Source organism: Prinia subflava, chromosome 2 (assembly GCF_021018805.1).
Source record: "Prinia subflava isolate CZ2003 ecotype Zambia chromosome 2, Cam_Psub_1.2, whole genome shotgun sequence".
NCBI lineage: Eukaryota > Metazoa > Chordata > Aves > Passeriformes > Cisticolidae > Prinia > Prinia subflava.
Genome location: NC_086248.1, coordinates 83478548 through 83498987, shown reverse-complemented (window position 1 = coordinate 83498987; position 20440 = coordinate 83478548). Strand labels below are relative to the sequence as shown.

At 43.3% G+C, this 20440-nt stretch overlaps 1 protein-coding gene across 1 annotated transcript in view; it reads right to left on the bottom strand.

Annotated features, from left to right (window-relative positions):
• EPAS1 (endothelial PAS domain protein 1) overlaps positions 1 to 17688 on the bottom strand; it is a 76809-nt gene extending 59121 nt beyond the window's left edge. Inside the window, exon 1 of the mRNA XM_063390816.1 lies at positions 17295 to 17688. Within this exon, the coding sequence (XP_063246886.1) occupies positions 17295 to 17320 (26 nt within the window). The 5' untranslated portion in view covers positions 17321 to 17688. The remainder of the gene's footprint in view (positions 1 to 17294) is intronic.
• Positions 17689 to 20440: the final 2752 nt, after the last annotated feature.

Genomic DNA, 20440 nt, shown 5'->3' with positions numbered 1-20440 from the left:
CTACAACCTCTGAGCAGCAAGTGCCATTAAAAAACTTCAAATTATAAGAATAAACTAAAATAAATATTGGCAGCTCTCTCCCAACAGCAGTACCTGTATGAGAACCTCTCATTCCCCCCTGCACACTGCCTGTGAAGGAGGTTCACAGGAGTTGCCACTTTGCCAGCTGCAGCATACAGCTCACGAAAAGCACCCTAATGCTCTTTGGCACTGTGAGCACAGCCACATTCCTGCTGTGCCCAGTTAGCCTTTATACAGACTCTTCCCTAGATGAGAAGTTTATTCCTGCTCCTGTGAAAGTTCAGCCTGAGAAACACCAAGCAAGCTCTTCAGCTTCAGGAAGGAGCAGGCACGCAGGCTGAAAACGCTCCTTGTTAGCTGAACTGCTCCCTTCTGCTTTATCTGTGAGCACAGGCATTTGGGAAGTGTTTATCCACCCCAACACATCCCTCAGAGGAGAGCAGTATCTCCGTGCACCAAAAGCCGAGTGACGGAGGCTGCTGTACCCCAGAGATGCCTATCACTCCTCTCCTGTGCAGGACACACGCTGGATGGGCCATGGGTGTCCTTAACACACGCCCGCACGAAGCTGCAGGTGTGGCCACGTCCCCAGTGACGCGAGGGACACAGGGTGTTCCCTGCTCTGAAAGCAGATTATGAGTACAGCTACACGTGTGTTTACTTGACTGAGATCCACATTTAGACATGGATACAAGTGAACAATCCCGAGCTGTACCGGGACAAGACCCCCACTGAATGCAGTGGGTATCTGTGTGCCGGTACAGCTGAGGATTAAACCCTCAAACTTTCTGCAGTGCCCATTTCCACATTTCTAAATCAGCAAAGAAAAAGGAAAAGTGAACATGCCCATGTGACCATGGATCTCTCCAACACTTGGCTACATTTGGATTCACAGAGCATGTGTGCCTTTCTAACACTGCCAAAGAAGGACTAAGGCTCAGTCCATCTTTTTTGAACAACAGTTTCTCAATCTCGTTATTCTATATGCAGAGTAAAGTTCTAGCTCTGACTTTATAAGCAAAACAATTTTTCTGAAATCACTTAAAATGATGTACACAGGAGAAACACATATTTATTAAAAGAAATGGACTGTCAGGTCCTAAAATCTCTCTCTAACTGCTTCCATTTGGAGAGAAAATCCATCTTTAGTGACAGTGAGCTGCGTTCTTCAGCTGGCTGAGCAGTGCTCAGTCCAACACCTTTTGCAATTCTTATACAACTTCTCTAATCTTAGGGCCAAACCTGTATCAGTCTACTTCAACCATACAATTCATATTTGTCTTATCCAGGCTTATCCAGGACTCCAAACCCATCACTGAGGAGAAGGCTTGTTGCTTTTCCCCATCATTGGTCAAAACATGTTCAGGTTAACCTGGTTTATTTGGCAACTATGCCACTAGAGCTGTTTGGTCAAACCATACTAGGATTTCTGGCTTTGCATCCATCTGTCAAAAATGCAGTATACGTAATACACACCCCCAAGAAGTGCTCATATTCCCAATACCATAAAATGGTTTGCTAGATGTCAGCAATATCACCACTGTTACTCTGAAAATTCTCCAAGTATGGTATTAGCTGGACTGTAGCCATTAAAATGCCGATCCTAAGAATACAAGGTAATAAACCAGACTACAAACTACAGCCTTTAACTGACCAAGAAAGCTGTCTCATAACACACATTAACCACTAGAAGTTTATTTTCCATTAAATTAATCAGATTTAAAGACAGTGTTGAAAGAAGTCATGTGTAGGCAGCATGACTTTTTCTCTGACAACTGGATAACCTGGACTCATGGAAAAGATGATGGTATGAGACAATTTAAACAGAATCTCATGTAACTGTGATGACTAAGTCATTTCTAATGCTTTCCCTTAAAATGATTCTTCTGTTTCTTCAAAGCAGATGGTATTTAACAGGAAGAGCATGCATGACCTGGGAACTATACGACAGAAAAAAATCAGTACACTCTATTGAGTAAGTTTACAAACATACTGAAGTGACTATTTTGTCATCTCACTCTTCAGCTTTTCAAAGCCATGCCCAGGAACAGGTCTGCCAAAGAATATGAGTAATAGTTGAAAATTGTGTTTAAACTGTGTAGAAAGTGTCAAGTTAGACAAACACCTTTCTAAAAATGTGTTACTGACAAAGCTCTGTAAGTACACACAGTGTTCTAGGTATAACTACAATGGCAAACACAAATATTTAGAAAATAATCAGCATAAACGCTATGACATGGCACAAGCTGCTATGAAATTCACTTTCAAAACACATACAAATAATCTAGGCTAGTAAATGGTAAACACTATTAAATACACTTGCTTCAACAGTAATGCAAAATTGATGTGTATTTTAACCACAGTCAACTGCAGAAACAACTTGTATGGAAGCATTAAAAACATCAGCATGAAAATATTATTTTCTGAAACTCCTCCCTGAAATTCTTATCGTTGTCTTTAACACTCTGGATACCTGAAGCATGTGTTCAAGGCAAATGTAAGGACTTCTAACTGAGGGACTTAGCAATAACAGGAATTTCAGAGCGCTCTGAAAATGCGCTTTCATTGTGTGCTGCCTACCCCATCCCAAATTAGCGCCTATATTTGTTACAGAAGTCGGAGCAACAGCGGCACGTATTTCAGAGGTGCAGGCAATCTGAAGTCGTGCCTCACACTTATCTGGTCACGAGGCTGCAGCAGCCAACTTTACTGCCTTCAGACATGTCGGCACTGACACACGCCCCCGCTGCCGGCGGCTTCCCCGTGGAAGGGTGCTTCCATTGGCGTCACCGCCGGGACGCCTCCTGCCACTGACATGGCTCAGCCGCACGTTTGCAGGACTGGCCTTTCAAAAAGTCGACCGTATAAAGCAGGCAGTGACCAGAATGAGCCGCAGTTATACAAGAAGCAAGGAAATATTATGCAAGACCACAGGAAGTCAGAGGAGACAGCATTCTGGGCAGGCCTGGCAAGGAGTCTGTGTGAACTTCAGCTAACAAGCAAAGCTCGGTCATTGGCGCCAAACTCAGCAGAGAACATTCCCAGTGCTGCAAAGGATAACACTCCCCATGCTTTTGCCAGTGGGCTGTGTTCCAGGACGCCATGTACCTGATGAAATGCAGATAAACCTGGGTCTTACTTTTCGCCAAGTTTTCATTTATTTTTAAAATTTGAGGCATATTTTGGTCCAACACTTGTTAGAAGTGGCAAATGGTTTATTTTCATGGCTTTGGTAATAGATCACTTGCTCTTACACTCCCTGTAATTTCAACTACAATAAGTGACCTACAAAGAAAACATTTGGCAGAAGTCTCATTTTTTCCACACATCTTGCCCATCTCTACCTCAAGGCTCTCTGCTAATAGGATATGTGAGGATTATGGATTCCTTTTCCCTTGGCATTTTGGAATGACCTCTGAAAATACACCTGGTGCAAAAGGATGACACCCACCTTGCACATAACTATACTATTTTGGTCTGCTACAACATCTAAAGTAATTGTTTTGGGGGCTGGGTTTGGGGTTTTTTTCATTTTTGAAAGCTACCTCACGCATGCCCTAATTGGAGAAGACATCCATTAAAAGGCAGCAAACTTGATTTCCCAAATGACTGAAAAAAATTTGCCTTAATTTGGTAAACATTCATCATCTACATCAACATGAGGTCAGAGATGTTTCATGCTTTGTTCTAGGATTCACCTTTAAAACATCAGTGATAAAATGCTGGAGGTGGAAATCCAGTTTTAGGTTCACACACACATACTGCCAAATAAGAAGCACAGCATGCAGAGCCTTACACAACACAGAACAATTACCAATTGTGATGAGAGTAGACAAAGTGTTCTCAAGAGAATCTATTTTATGTTTGTAATCACCCTCAAAAAACACACAATGGCACTCTCCTCCCAGCAAATACATAATACAAACAAAAACCACAGAGTAGTACTGCCTCGACTGGGGGAAGTGATTCTGAGAAGTGATCTTCAGTAGATACCGACTGCCAAAGCCAATGAACCAATTTTAAAAGTTTTCATCATTCCCTTTTATTATGGGAACAACAAAAATACGCAACTCTTAACAGGAGATTCCCGCCTTCAACGTGGTTTGCACATGAAAAGGTTCCCATAGCCTACTGATCTTGCAAAAATAATTAAACAAGCACTGCAACAACACAGGAAAGTGAAAATGTTAGTGGTGACAATGCCTTCATTGTTACTGCCAGTATAACAATGCCCAAAATTAATCATAACCCCAACAATCAACACCAATGCACACATTTGGGCCTCTCCAACCAAAACAGATCTTTCTACGGCCGGATCCAGAGTTATAGCTATTCAGAAGTGCAGTTGTTTCTCCAGCTGAAGTCAAGAGATTCCTGCCCAGCAGAAACAAGTCCAGCTGCACTTCTCAAGGCCTGAGTGAAGCATACATTGGTGGTTTTAATGTGGCCAGTCTACAGTAGTCAACAGTACTGAGTGGTAGTATTAATCATAGTAGCACAGCAGTTTCTTCATCCAAAACCAGTAAGGTCTAAGCACACTAAAATACCCAGAAATGTCCAGAGTAAGGAACAGCATTCTATCTGTGTATCTATTTCTGCCAAATAACAAGGCAAATAGCTCACAGTAAGGTTTTAAAACACCACAAGGGTTAGCTAGTGACCCATGCTACAAAAGCAACAAGCTGATGTGCCAACAAGGGCGCTAGCAAAAACAGACTTCTCTGGATTCTGCAGACTCCTGGTAGATCCTGGAACCTGTGGCACAACACTCTGCAAGCATGTAGCTGGCTGGCATCTGGACTTCTTCCGCCATAGGAAGTCTTTTGTCTCTACAGGGAAATGGACTTGTGGTTGCCATTACCCTGTGGCCATTACAACACCTACTCCCAGTTATTTAATATTCTTGAGATCTCTACAGCTCTATCAGAAAGGGAGGTAGACACACTATAACCATGTAAGCCTTGATCACTTAAGGAAACAAGTTGGAATCTAATCACTGTCTCATCATCTATTAAAATTTCTTTTGATTTCCAAGTAGTTCACTGAGCCATAATCCTTCTCCATACTTCCTATATGCAATTCATATTCAGCTACAGCAAACTATAATATACCTATAACCACAGGCACAGTAAAGTATTTACTTCTCTGAGGTGGAGGGGGAGATGTTTTGACTCTCAGTAGCAAGTATATCTCTAGGTTAAGGCCTTCTCTTTATTTTCCTTCAGTAGACTGATTTCATATTGCACAGTGTCACTAAAACATCTCCTGGTATGTAGGCAGAGTGCACTGAAATACATCTGCCCACCAAATATTCCTTCTTATAAGTGTAAATCAGAACTGACTTCCTATACAAGTAACACTGTAAGAACAGATGCTTGTTTTACTTTCCTCATACCTTACAAAGGTATTTCATTTGCTTAATCCACTAAGACCTGAAGTGAAATGGTCATGAAACCCTCTTTTAAGAGGGATGAAGGTTTATATCACACACAGCTTTTTTTTTTTTCATTTTCCTCAAAGGCATTTTCACAAAACAGTACCCAGAGGTCTGAGGCAGGAACTGAACTCCATTTTGATAAAAGTTCTAGACATTATGGACATGGAGGTTTTTAGGTACAAAAGCCAGAGCAGTCCAACTGTTAATTAAGGTACAAAGATTAACTTAGGAAACCAAATCAACAGGAGCACACAGCTCAACAAATGACTCAGTAGGCTCTTTCCATGGTTGTAACCTACTCAAAATGCAATATAACATGAAATCATTCTATATTTGGACCATATTCATCACATGACTCCCTCTGAAGGAATGCTCTATAATGACTTCACGTTGGCAGTGTTTCTTCTTAAAAGGTTTTAACAGGTCAGGTGGCAGGTGCTCCTCCTCTTTCAGCTCTGCCTTTAGGGGGACTTCTGCTCCACATTAGCCATCACTGCACCCAAAATCTCTACTGTGACCTGCAATGAAGATTCAGCTCTCTGCTCATTTTATCCCCCAGGTTAGACAAGCTCTGAAAAGCTCCTATTTGAACAAGTACCATTTGCTGTCATCTGCGTCCTTTAAAATACTTCTTTTTGAAAGTATCAGAAAGCAATATTAGTGGTCACTCTGGCTCACTGCTTCATAGATGCCGTTTGAAGAGCTGGAATTTAGTTACACCATGTTTACAGCCACATTTAGGTTTCAGGGGGCGGGGGATGTTGTTCTAAGATTTGGCAGGCAAAGGGAAAGAAGTGTTACACAGATAACACAGCTTCTTGCACTATCTTCTTCAGGGCCTGTGCACACAGCGTGCAAAGCTGCCAAGTCTGTCTAAAATGTTAGGCTTTTCTCACTGTTCCTTCTTTACACTAAACACTGTGTGAGCTCTGTCTTCAGGGGCACCATGGCATTCGTACGCAAGAGAAGCCTTAACCAAATGAAGATCCACAGGCTTCAGTCTGTGAATGAGATTGCGTATGCTGACCTCTAAACCCTTGTCACACTAACCCTGAACGTCAGCACTCTTTTACTTTCTTAGAGCTCTCAGTTCAAAGAAACCTGAGAGCAAATGACTGCTGGCTGAAACCCTGCTGAACTCCCCATCTGCAGAACAGACCGGTTTTTGGTGACGGTCAGACCCTCCTTTGCACTCTTATGGCCCCGCAGGTTGCTCACCTGCCTGCTCCGTGATGAAATCTGAAAGAATAAGGGGTTTTATCATCTCTGAGATGCTTTCAGGGTGTCGCAATCTCCTGCTGCCGCCACTAACACCCCACCTTCTCAATTGCTTGGGGCGTCTAAATTGCACGTGGATCTTATATGACAGGAGGACAAATTCAAAGGTGAAGCAAACGAAGGCGTGGGTCACCCGTCAGTACGTGGGTGTAACCTACATATTGAGGGATAATATGGAGTGGTGCAGTAAAGAAAGCAATTACCCAGGTAATACAGGAGTGAGAGATAACCAAACTCCTTCCACTTGACAACCTCCTATTAAAGCATTTTTGAGTTAGGTTTATTCTACAAGCTTCTTGCCAATGTATCTACAGCATTGTGTTAGGCATAGAAATAGAAAGTCCCTATTTTAATAAGTTTACAGTTTAAATAAACAAGACACACAAAGGGTGGAAGGAAGGATGTACTACCATCCCAGTTTTCCAGACTGAGGAGCTAGAATAACTACAGTGACCAGTCACACCACACTGCCCAGGCCACATTATCAATGCAATGCCCTGAGTATCCAGCAGAACAAGGAGCCAGGCTGAGCAAGGGGCTTTTGGAGAGAGTGTGGAGGAGAAAGCAGACAGAAGAAGCAACTGCAGAGGCCAGACCCTCTTGCTGAAGCTGTTGTTCAGCAGCCAGGTCAGCAACCAGACGCGACTTTCACAGCCAGCTCTACTAAGAGTGGTGAACAAGCTCAAGAGACAGAATCCAAAACATGATTTTATTCAGCCTCATTGCGCTTTGGCCCAGGTCCCCATGCCAGAGAGGCTTTGTTCGGGCCAGTCATGCAGCTGACAAACAAAAGTAGGGTTGGGGGGTTGGTTTTTCTTAAATGGGAAATAATGGCTGTTTCGAAACACCAGCATTAAGTTTCCCTCCAGATATCTGCACTTGCTTCTATTTCATTTTCAAGCCAGCACATGCCTAAGCAAACGGGATAGTCCCCTTTTGTGAATCACTGGAAACATAAATACGGCTTTGCTGTTACGTAAAAAACCAGTAGAAGCATTAAGACAACTTGAGCACAGAAAGGATGTTCCCATAAAAATGTCCCTCTGATTAGTAATGGCAATAAACACATCCTTCAAATCATTCACAGGGAAAAAAAACCAAGAACCAGATTTATTAACACAAACTGATAATCTTACAGCTGCAGCACAAAGGCAGCCCATCCGCAGCTGAACCAAGCTATGCTCCCTCAGTGAAATGAAACCTCTTCCACCTAATCACGCACATAGAAGTGCTGCATTAAGCAGTAAAGGGGGTCAACATCCCCAAATGTCCACCTTCCCTTAAAAGCACAAATAACACTGTTTTGTTAAGACCAAGCATAATTATCTGTCTTGGTTAGATGAGGCATTGGTTCCTCCTCTGCAAGCAGAGGTCAGCCATCCCATGTGCAAGAACTGGCAAATTCCAACTCTCTGCATTCTTCGATGAGCAAGACAACCTTACAGGACAACGGGAATTGTGCCTCCCAGGTCAATATGGGGATAACTGGAAGAAGTAAACCAAGAGCCACATTTGTCACGTTTTTCCTTTGCGACAGAGGAGGAATGGGAAAAGCCAGCAGTAGGCAAAGCACGCTGTTCTTCCAAAGATCATATGGTGAAGGTGATACACAGAGGCTATTCCAAAATGCTTACCCTTTCCCAAAGGCTCTCCACCTTCACCAAATTAGACAAATGCAGCTTTTCCAGAAGAATCATCTGACAAAAACTATAGGAAAATACCAAAAGCACTTTCAGCAATTTGCAATCTTCTCTCACAGGTTATGAACCACAGTGGAGGCAACTGAGACCTTAAAAAAAAATCATGTAATGGAGTATAGCTGTAACCGGTCACTGGATTTGCATTCCAGAGAAATACTGCCTAAGGAGCTGTGGCATGATAAAGCCATTTCATGTTGAATTTCTTCTCACACATCCACATATGACGCTGACATTCCATAGATCACTCAAAAGCCATTTTTGTTGCAAGCAAACTTCCTATCAGCTTTAAGTCAATACTCGCCATAAATACCTAAGAGTCTGAAGACACTGTCATTGCCATCACCTAACACGTTTGTTATTTCATCATAATGCCACACAAAAGTCTAACCAGAAACAACAGTGCTTATCATCTCAGAAGATGCTTTGCTATTTGCAACGATTTCTGGATACAAATTGCACAGACAGCTAAAAGCTGGGCACATTCCTAGCAAGATTCCCCATTTACAATTGTAGAAATACAGAGTAGGGTGGTTTCTTAGTGTCTCAAGGATCTTTGAAGTATTCTGACACAAGTACCCAGTAATACCTAGAATTTACTGGCAGAGAGGGTGATACAATTGTGAATGAACAGACAGGGCCTCAAGACCAACAGCAGCCAGAGAATGTCCCAAACACAATGGCTGAATAGGATTGCTTTGTAGTTTATCATACAAATGCAAGTGCAAACGACTACAGCTGTGATACCAAGAGTTTAAGCCTCTTTTTATGGCAGTAAATACCTTAGATATGCTAATGGTGAAACAAACTACAAGGAATGTTCTTTAAAGCATACTTCCACCTCCTTTATGAAAGCTGCCTAATAACCATCCCACTTCATACCTGCTTCAGCTTATTACCTAAGCAATTATTTATCTTACAAGAGCATGAATATATCTTAAATGTAAAATATCATACAGTAAATTGTGAACACCATCAGACAACTTGCACCAAAATTATGAGCCCTTAGTGGATGTTTTCTCCTGCAGATTTAAAAAAAGTTCATAAGGCCTCTGACACAACAAATGAACACCAGCTTTCCCTTTTAAGATAAGAATAGGGCATATTTTGAAGATTTCATGCAACTTACTCAGGCCACTGAACTGGGTTGTTAAACTGAAACCATTCAGGAAACCACCTTCTGTGTATTAAATAGTACATATATAGGGGAATCAGAAGCTGACCACATGAAAAAAACACTAGGCCAAAGGTGAGTATCACCTGGGATGACTATATTTCAAGATATTATTATATCTGTTACTTCCAGCAATAGCTTTCCTGGGAAAGGCAAACATTTCTATCTCTCAGCATACGCAGGCAGGTTTTCAAGAACACGGCTCTGAAATTATCAGTCCTTTGAGAACAAGTTAGAAATTCTGTAAACATGCTGTTTTCATCTCTCTCATATTTTGACTTTCTTGCCTGTCATGTCAGGAGCCAATGAGGGGTTATGGAGGGCCTTCACTGCTATGTTTTCAATTATACTACAGTCTTTAAAAGCTGTTCACATAACCAAAGCTAGAGAAGACCTTTGTCATTGCCAAGTCACACTTCCTGCCTAACCCAAGCCAAAGACGACTAAGTATTTTCATCAGACCTGGTAACTTGTCTAAGCAATTGCAGTTTTTGAAAGACTGGGACTGTTTTGAATTCAAGGCTCTAAGTGATGAGGGCCTTGTAAATAGTGTAAAAGGAACACCTAATATTTCAGTTTAGCAGATAAATTTGAAGGTTTCTCCTGAAAAAAAAGACAGGAGTCTGATTGAGGTCAAGTCACCAAACTAGACACATGTATGTGTGTTGTACACTTCGGTACAGCAAAGATCTGGAAAAAAAACCCAATTAAGTCTAACACCAGAAAACAAAGACAAAGAAAAACAAAAATCTTTAAATTAACAAGAGATTAATAAATAATTAAGTCTCATTCAAATGAATTTAAAACATCTGGTTTTCAATTAACAACATAGTGCAACACAGGAAACCTTTCGAAAATGAAGCCAAATCTAAAATGTTTTAGCAGTCTCCACATGTCTTGACAATTTCTCAACCCTATCCCTTCATTTTAGTCTAGCTAAAACGAGAACAATAGCTCTTGTTTCCTTGTGCTCTGGAAAATTATTTTCCAAAAGAAATTTGGTTTTACAGAAGATATTCACCAACTGCATCTGCAGCTTTTCCAGGGCTTGGTAGCCCTTTGTTCAAAACGCACTTTATATCTTACCTTCATTTGCCTAACTCTAACCAAATATATTTTGATATATTAGATAATGAGTAACAAATATTTACAATAGATTAAGTTCACGTTTCAGTAGTTCCAAATAATTTCTAAATGATCCCAGTAATCTTATTACACATATACCTTCAGACAGACTGCCAGCTATCAAGTGCCATAAGTTACACCCACATGATTCATCCATTAGGAGAGCTGCTCTGTTTGAAAAAATACCAAACCCAAAACCCAACCACACCACTCCCCCCCTCAAAAAAGTCGCCATGCACAACACTCCCCATATCACTTCTAATTTTAGCTTTTCCTTAGATAACAATTTCCTGAAACAAAAAGAGACTGCTCTCACACTCTTCTAGCTCCAAAATGTTATTGTGAAAGTACTGTTATTTGCAGAAATAATTCAATGCACACAGTATTTCATATCCAAATATGAAGGGATGTTTCAGTGCTTCAGCCTTCTGTTCTGCCAGGGCTGTGGAAAAGGAGGTGAAAACAACCAAGAATAATTGACTTTTTTTTAAGGTGGGGGTTTTAAAGAATGAGGCAGACAACAGAGAGCAGTGTAGGACCCTGCACTCTTCACTGTTCACTCAAAAACCAAGCAAACAAATTCCAGTCAAATCCCATAAAAGTCCAGTTGTTCTCTCCATCAAATTCCTGCTTTACAGTCCGTTCAAATTCTGGCCTGGAGGTTTCATTCCTGCAGGGAATTCACAGCTGGGATTTAGGGACATGCCTCAAGAAGTAGGGACTGGAGGAATAGCCAGGCACAGGCAAGATGTGGTTTGAGAGATGTTTCTTGTTGGAAACACCAATATGCTGCTGAAATGTCTTTGACCAAACAGCCAGTTTGGTTCTATGGATTTTCCACAAATACCTGAGATTAAAACACATACTACTCAATGTTTGTTTGAAAACAAATCAGTGCATAAATACATACACAGCAGAATGAACCAGCATTTGTAACTTGGGGGGTGGTTCAACACATTTAGTAATCAAAAAAACTGAGGAGCCTGTATTATCCTGGTTTTGTCCTACTTGAGAGCACAAACGAAACAAAAAAGTGGTTTTGCCTCCTGCCCAAATACACAGAATTTGTTCATAAAGCTGCAATAAGCCAGTATTAATCGTCCACCCACAGGCAAACATAAAGTATGTGTAAAGTTTCTGAATTTTTCAGGCAGTCTTCTTGGAGGCAACACCCTAAACATTCCCCTAAATCAAAGAAAACTGCTGATTCCACATATTAGCGCACAGAGAAAGGGTCAAGACCAGGGCACCTCTTTGACTGAAGATCAGTCATAAAAATTCAGCTAAAGCAACTTTGCTTCTTGTCTGGCAAAACATTTGATGAGTTTCTATAGGATAAATATTGAATATTTGCTGTGTCATGTAAAGCAATGGACGCGACATAATGAAAGCATAATGGAGATGCTATCCAACTTCAAACACTTTGTAACAACAGTCAAATAAATTAAATTATAAGCCTAACTGTTTTCAGGCAAAAATATGCCCATTTAATCAAAATTTATTATGGCAGACTTTGTTTCAGCTAAATTTTCTGGACCTAAATAAAGTCACAGAAGAAAGAACCAAAATCATAATTAGATTTGAGCTCAAGAAGTAAAGAGCATAATTAAGTGAGCTACTTTGGAACACCAGTTATTTATCAGCCAACTGGCCTTTATTAAGCTACTTTCCAAATGCACAGTAAAATAGTTTCCCATTTTAAAGATTTCAGAAAGAGTCTCCATGAAAAGTAGCTCTGCAAATGTAAGAAGGAATTCAGGTTTTTTTATATAAGCAGTCAAGGTTTTATCCTCACCAGATAACTACTTTATAATATTGCCTTTTAAGCAAATTGAGCCCAAGAATGATAAATGAGAAAAAAACCTGTCAGATGGATAATATTTATACTTGCACTTTCTTTTAATTTAAGAGAAGGGCTCTGACAACCTTGTGCCAGCCATTCTGCTAGGAGTAGAATATTTATAACTATTAAGATATAAATGTCACTATGAATATTGGAGTAATAAACACAATAGCATTTCACAAACAGCTTTAGCAGAATAAAGCCATTCCATGTATTTAAATTATTTTTAAATACAATCTGCCTTTGTGTTGCTCGTTTCCTTACTCTAATGTTTATCCTAATAACAGCAAAAAGTTGAATTCTTTCTGCCTCCACCACACCTAACAGCAGCTCCTGCTTGGAACCTGAAAACAAATGTTAATGTTTATGAATCCATCATAGTAAAAAATATTAGATAAAGATATAGAGAGATTTTTTGATACTCATGATGGATCTCCTGAATTTGCAGCACAAACGCAAAACTGGTAATTAGCAGAGTACCTGAAATACGCAAGACATTTGCAATGACCCACACAAGATAAATGTGACAAAAGATGCAGAGAAAAGGACATGACACAAAGATTGCGTTTGTGAAGGGTCGACAGATTTTTAACTTGCTCTAGGGCTAAACACAAGCAGAGCAAGCCCTTGGAGCAAGCCTGCGAAACACCAATCCTCAGACGCCCAGATCACTTTGGGAGGGTGGTACGCACTGGGAGACACTCACACTGCACACCACTCCCACAGCAAAAGCCATTCAGTCTCCATCAAGCTGAAATACTTTGGCTCTATCGAGATGAAACCACAGGAGCTGGGCAGCAGAAGTCAAGAGCCCCAAGCAGGCCAGGTGGCCAAGCCAGAGAGCTCAGCCCAAGCTCTGCTCCATGTCACTGCAGGCAAAGGCAGAGCCGGGGGCAGGCGTGCAGCCTGCTCTTCCTCATTCCTGTACCCTTGGGACACCCTCTGGTAGAAAAGCCAGACATCTGTAGAAATGCAGAAGGGGCAGTGAGTACAGAAAACCAAAGCAGGAGTGGCCAGGATCATTCAAGATGACCTGCAAGCCATGAAGTGCCTGAATTTGTGGTGCTGAAACTAAAATACAAATCGCTTAATGTTAACACGCCGTATGTGCTAAACAGCCAATTTCAACAGATTGTTCACTAGGAATTCAGGAGACCACATTTCCCTTTGATAACTCCAAATAAGAAAAACTGCAAGGGCAGATGAGAACACAGAAGCAAACAGAAGTAAATAAAATACATGGGCTACACATGGGGAGACGTTAAGCAATAATAAAACTTGAACAATTTTTTTTTTTTGAAGCTGAGTAATCTGTGAAATAGTCTGCAAAGGAAAGTGTTCAAAGCTCCATCAGCTAAAGTACATAAAGGGAGGTTTAAAAGAGTATAAAGACCAAGCTGGGTTGGCAAGAGAATGGACAAGATCATCTGTCACCGCCATTACAGAATAGCAGGCAGCAGGGAGTATACCTGGCAATAGTGACACACAGAAAACGAAATGGGGAGAACAAAACCGAGACTGTGTGTTTCTTGACATCTTCTGTTTAAGACCTTGGCATATCCAAATGCTCACATTTCCTGACATCCAAGTTACATGCACTGCAAGCAAGCGAGCAACTACCTGAGCTCTGGAGAGCTGTGCCATCAGGACAGTTTCCTCATCCTGAGGAGGAGCAGCCAAGAGTGACCTCAGCTTGGCAAAATGACTCTCCTGAAGGAAAAGGTCAGTGAAAATTGAGGCACAAAGCATCTCATTAGACGGGCTCAACATCAAATAAAGCCCAGAGTAAAAGGGTATATGAAAGCAGTCTATTACCTAGACAATAACTGGGGGCAATCCCATTTCTTTACTATCTAGACCAGAAGAAGTTAAACAGATTTATGTAACATTACATGGTTATGGTCACAAAACATATTGTGTAATTACATGGGGACCACTAGCACAGAAACACCTTGAGCTGCAAAATTGGTTTATTTTTCATACAACACAGAAAACAAACATGGAATTCCCCAAGTAACAACACAACTGAAAAAGTGAAGCCAAATGATGCATCCTTCTCAGTGGTACTTGACTTGTCCTGAGTCTGGTTTCAAACTTTTCTCAAACAGACACTGTTGTCCATCCAGAACAGTTCATTTAACACAGCATCCATTCCTAACAAAATAACTGTGTCTTTCAAATCATTAAAAAACACATAAAGATATTGTATCAGACTGCTCTAATTACACTGGGACTTACCTACTACTACTTGTACCACACAGTGATCACAGATACTTTTCCCTTAGCTTTTACTGTTTTGCTAAAAGGTGTTATGTATGCCCTTTTATTCCTCCTTCTCCCAGTTTCTACCTACCAGCATTCTAAGAGAGTATTTAATGCTGTGTAGATATTTTTTAAAATTAAGTTAAAAGAATAATCATAATAATCTCAGGTCTGTATCTTGGACTAACTTTCAATGTGGGAAATCAGCCTACTGAAAGTGCCATAACATTTGTTCCAAACAAAGCAACTGCTCTTTTACTGCTGGCAAACAGAGCTTCAAATGAGGACCTGAGGATGTTCTTCGACTTAAATGGACCATTAAGAGAATCAAGGATTATCTTCCTTAGAACATTTGTTTAACAGTAAGAGAACTGCTCCTCAATATCGTTTCAGAGGTGCCTGGAAATCTGGTAACACCGCCCCACCTTATGTCCGTGAAAGTGATTTATAAATGCTATTAGCAAGTTAGGTTAGAGATCCTAGCTGCATATCTGGATAGAGATCAAGCAAATAGTGCAGTAACTGTTGAACTAAAGGAATAAACCTATTCTATCATAGTATTGGAAAACTAAGAGAGCAAAATTATCCTGTTTCAACAGGCTACATAGGGTACATCCCCAGCAGGGATATCCACAGCACACTGACAAGGGGGCACAAGCCAGCCATCTGAAATCCCTCCCAGGACACTCTCCCAGTTCTTCCACAAACATCAACTTACGCAAAAATCCCGTGAACCTGATAACAATTAGCCTACTTCCGAGAGACACAGAAATATTGTCACCGAATGTCACAATATTTAAAACCAGTGACAGAGTCAGGATCACGGCTCAGACTTCAGTCCTGTGTAGCCTGTTTTGTATCTGAAGAGTATTTGCACAAACCAGTGTGCTGTCCTGCAAGATCAGACAGCACTCAATCCCTCACTCTGCTTGAAAGTAAGAGGTTAAAACTGAAAAGATTAAGAGTGCCCCATTAAAAAGAGGCGATACAATGAATGCAGTGTGTTTCCAATATATACACTATTTCACCCTCTTGCATTATAAACTATTATAACACACTTTTCTAACTACATTGTACTGTACAATATTTTTTACTTTTTCAGTGTAAGGCACAAACTATACATGTATTTTGCACTCTGCCTAGAACAAAATACACTTAAGGCAACTGTTTAACCTTAACACATCAGTGTCTGATAAACTGAGGAAAACAGAACTACATGGAAAAGGCGTGATTTACCTCCCCTATTACATCGTCATAGGGTGACTCAATAAAAAAGAAGCTATTATACAACCCAAAACCCAGGGTTTAAAGTTTACAGCATCATCAATTGGATAGTACGCACAACAAATAGAACATAAAATTCCTACTCTGTAAACCACATCGCGTATACAGAGAACCTATGGCCAGAACGGTAACCTGTGCTGATAATCGATGGGTCCTTGTGACTGCCTGCTGTATAAAACAGACTGAATACATATCCTTTTACAAGACTTCATAGACCTTTATTTGCTTGCTTCGTTTTCTCCATGTATGTGCCCACGCTCATCCATAGGAATTGTTTACAGCTTTGGAGCAACAAGTAGATTACTCTTTTCTTAATTTCCACCTGTAGCTTCTGTGTTATAGACCGCTCAGTTTTATTCTGAGCTTGGTTCTCAAGAACCAACAAGAAAACACACTCTTTGATGAACTACAAAACCAGCAGTGCGTTACTTTGATTCCCTCTGGAAGGGTGGCCCTGGCAGTGTGGGAATGTCTAGCTTTACATCCCTCTGGCTGGGCACTCCTGGAGCTCTCGGCCCGCCGGCAAAACGCGCTGACAGCTGAGGAGCTCCACGAACCGCGGGAGATGCACCGCGGCCAGCGCGTCGGGCTGGAGGAGGTGTCGAAATATTTACATAGCCTGGCAATTTCACCCGCGACTTTAATTATGAAACACGTTTTGCTAAGAGTGCTGCTACCTTCAAAACCCCCGTGATCAACTGAAAAATACTTTCCTACTAGCTCTGTCTTGTCCGGTGCCAAGCTCTGCCATAGCGTACCCGGCAGTGGCCGCACACCGGCTGGCTGGCCCTGCCTGCCAGGTGCACCTGCCCGCAGCCCGGCCCGGCCGGGGCCGCCCGCGGTGCCGCCCGCCGGGGGCAGCTCCCGGGCGGGCGCTGCCGGCTCTGCGCGGCCCCGGCGGAGCGCGGGTTACCCCGGCGGGGCGCGGCGCTGCTCCCCTGCCCCTCTCCCCGCCCGGGCCGGGCGAACTAACTCACTGCCGCCGCCGCCGGTCCCCGCGAAGGCTCCGGGTCGAGCCCTCGCTCAGGAGCCCCGGCGGGGGGAGGCGAGGCCGCGCCGTCCCGCCGGCAGTGCCCGCTCGGCGCCTGCCCGCGGGTGTCCCGCGGCCCAAGGGGCAGCCGCGGGAGGACGCAGCGGCCCGAGCAGCCCGGCGGCTGGCCCGCGGCCCCTCACCTTTTCTTCTCCTTGTCAGCTGTCATCGCGGCGGCTGCTGCGGCTCCTGCGCCGCCTCTCGGGCCGGGGCGCGCTCGGCACCTGCCCGCGGGACGCGGGGCTCTGCGGGCGGGGAGCGGGGTCCGGTTCGGCCGGGTCGCCCCCGAGGCGGGCGTACAGTCTCAGGACACTGCCGAGGATTGTACGGCCCGCCCGGGGGAGGCGGTGGCGGCGGCGGCTGCTGCGGCGGGACAGGAGCGACGCGGCGATGAGGCTGTGCAGCTCGGCGCCGCCCGCAGAAAGTTCTCACTTAAACCTTGGGCCGCCGCCGGCCGCGGGGGCAGGGCCGGCCCCTCCGCCCGGGACCCGGCCCGGCACGGCCCGGCCCCGCCGCCGCCGCCGCGCCCGCCAATGGGGGCCGGCGGGGCGCCCCGGGCTCCCCGCCCCCGCCCGGCCCGGCCGGGGGTCAGCGGGGCCGCTCCGCCCCGCCGGCACCGCTCCGGGCTCCCGCACACGGGCACCGGCCCCTCCGCCGCTCTCTTCTTTTTTAGTTGTTTAAGTTTTTGGTTATTTAACTTTATTTTTTTCTCTTTCTTTCCTATTTTTTTTTCGCCCCAGAAGCGGTATTTCCCCGCCGGTGCGGTCCGAGGGCCACCGCGGCACCTGCCCGGCGGCCGCGGAGCAGCTGCGGCGCTGCCCCGGCACGGAGCGCTGACCCGCGGGCGAGGAGTCGCCCGCCCCCGCTCCCTGGAGCGACCCCCGTTCCGCCCAGGCACGGGCTGTTAGAAAAATTAATTTGAAACTACGAAAATAACAGCGCAAGGACGGTGCGGGCTTGGGGCGAGGCCCCGGAGCGATCGCAGCGTGCGGGGCCGCCCGGCTCCGGCCCGGCTGAGCTCGGCCCGGGTCGCGCACCGGGGAGAGGCACTGTGCGGCGGCCGGGGGCAGAGGGATGTGCAAGGAAACAAGGGCTGTACTTTTGCCTCCCTGATGGGACTTCCTTCCTCTCCCTGTTTTCTCGATTTTATTTTCTGTGTCGTAATGCATATTTCAATTCGGGCACTTTTAAAACTCGTGGTTGATGACACATGGTGAAGCGAGTCTGTGGCAAGAAGCACCAAAGCTCACCTCATGCTAGCACCTGCTATGGCTTGCTGCAGTTAAGATAAACATAAATAATAAAAAAACCCTCTCGCTTTGGTTTCTGTTTATTTTACACCAAAGCAACTACCCTTCCTAAGCAAGGGATTATGAGAATTTTTCCTGATACTGTCTTTCAGCATGGGAGAAACTTCAGCATTATCCTCGTGTTCTCTAAGGCTTATCTTACATTTTTATATCTTGAACCAAATGCACACCTTAGCATTAGGCTGCACGACGTTTTCTTTACTTCTGGAAAATAGAAGTACTGTAGGCAAGATGAGCCAAACAAGACTTATTTCTTGCTAATTCAAATTTGAGCCATTTCCCTCTGCCATTTCATAGGCTGGTTTGTATACAATGGGTCAGAGGGTGTTTGCCTTTTCTTTTATACAGTATGAAAGTTTAAAGAAATGCATTTGGGTTTGAATTTGCATACTCTGCTCTCAAGTCTGGAAAGAGCTACACATGCTTACACAGCAACAGCCTAATTATGTGGTAACAGTTGGGGTTTTTTTCTTGTTATACAAGAGAACCTAAACAAAAGAAACCCACAAATATTTAAAGCCTAAGTAAACTTAGTCAAACAGAATTTGTGTATGCAGGACTAAATTTAACCTTCTGGGAATAGGAGAATGCAATAGGATCAAAGACCCAAGTCACTCATTTCCTAAATTAAATAGACCTCTTCGTCCTTCATTGATCTCTGCTGATGTCAATGCTCCTTGCTCTATCTTAAAGCACTTCACTTGGATAAACAACTTGCCTTCAAAAATCAGACAAGAAAAGCATTCAAACAGACTGAATCTAGATCACTCAGTAAGTTTTAGTTATTTCACATCTACCTCATTGGCCGGACTCCTGTTGGCTCTGCCTACGGTGTAGTTGATTAACAGTGGAAATCTCTCACTCTCCTGGCCAGCAGAGTCTGAAGGTGCTTTGGCAATGGAAGAATTCACATCTGAGCTCCACTCAAGAACACACCTGTCCTGTCCTCCTCTGCACAGATAGGTCGGTGGGCTTCAGCACAGGTCGGTGCCCAGAAAAACAGGAATCTTGCTGCTGCATCAGGAAGGTGAAGCAAGCAAGACTAGAGTGGTTCTTACAGCTCCCTCACAGCTTCAGTTCTTAAAGTTGGCTATACTATTATTTCTGACAAATGAACTCCCCATCTTGAACATGAAGAAAAAAAATGGCCTGTCCTCTAGAGTTTACTTTAGTTATTAATTCACTCTCTTTCCCGGGACTGCTCAGGGAGGGGAAGATGAAACGTATCTTTAATACCACTGTCAATTTTACTAGATGCATTCTGTGGTGATAAGGGACTCCACAGCACCTTCAGGGAGGCTTGCTGGAGAACGGTGGAGAGAATCATGTATTTTAATTTTCAAATGTGTCTCATTACGACTTTAATTTCCTTTATGGGGACTCAGTATTTATTAACAGCAGTACCCACCACAAGGTGGACTTTCTCTAGCCTTATACTACTCAGAAGCTTCAATAGGAACTACACCATTAGTGAGCACATTTACTCTACAAATCTGTACTATTTAACCACAGAAGATACAGCTGCAAGAAAAACCAAACAAAGCCTTAAACTGACAGTAAGCTCACTTTGTCCTCTTGATTACTATCACCATTGTAAATGCTCTTTCCATTTCATATTCCTGTATTACTCCTTGCATTTGGTACATTTGACACTTGGCTTAGTAGATACAACTCAGATGAAATCTCATGGAAGAGGAGAAAGTGCTCAGGAAATTTCATGAGCTGAGCTTAACAGGGGTTAACTCCTCTTTTTCCTCCCCCCATCAAAGATTTCAGCAGGATCAACATACCAGATGGGACTTCTTTATTTTACTAATCAGAGAAAATAAAAGCTGCTGTGTCTTATCTATTCTGTTCTGGAGAATATTAGAGAAGATGACCCAGGTTGTTCCTGTGTGAATTATTCTAGAGATGCTATAGGAACACCAAGTTTTTAATTTCTAAAAGCAGCCTTCATATGATGTATTTGAAAAGTCATT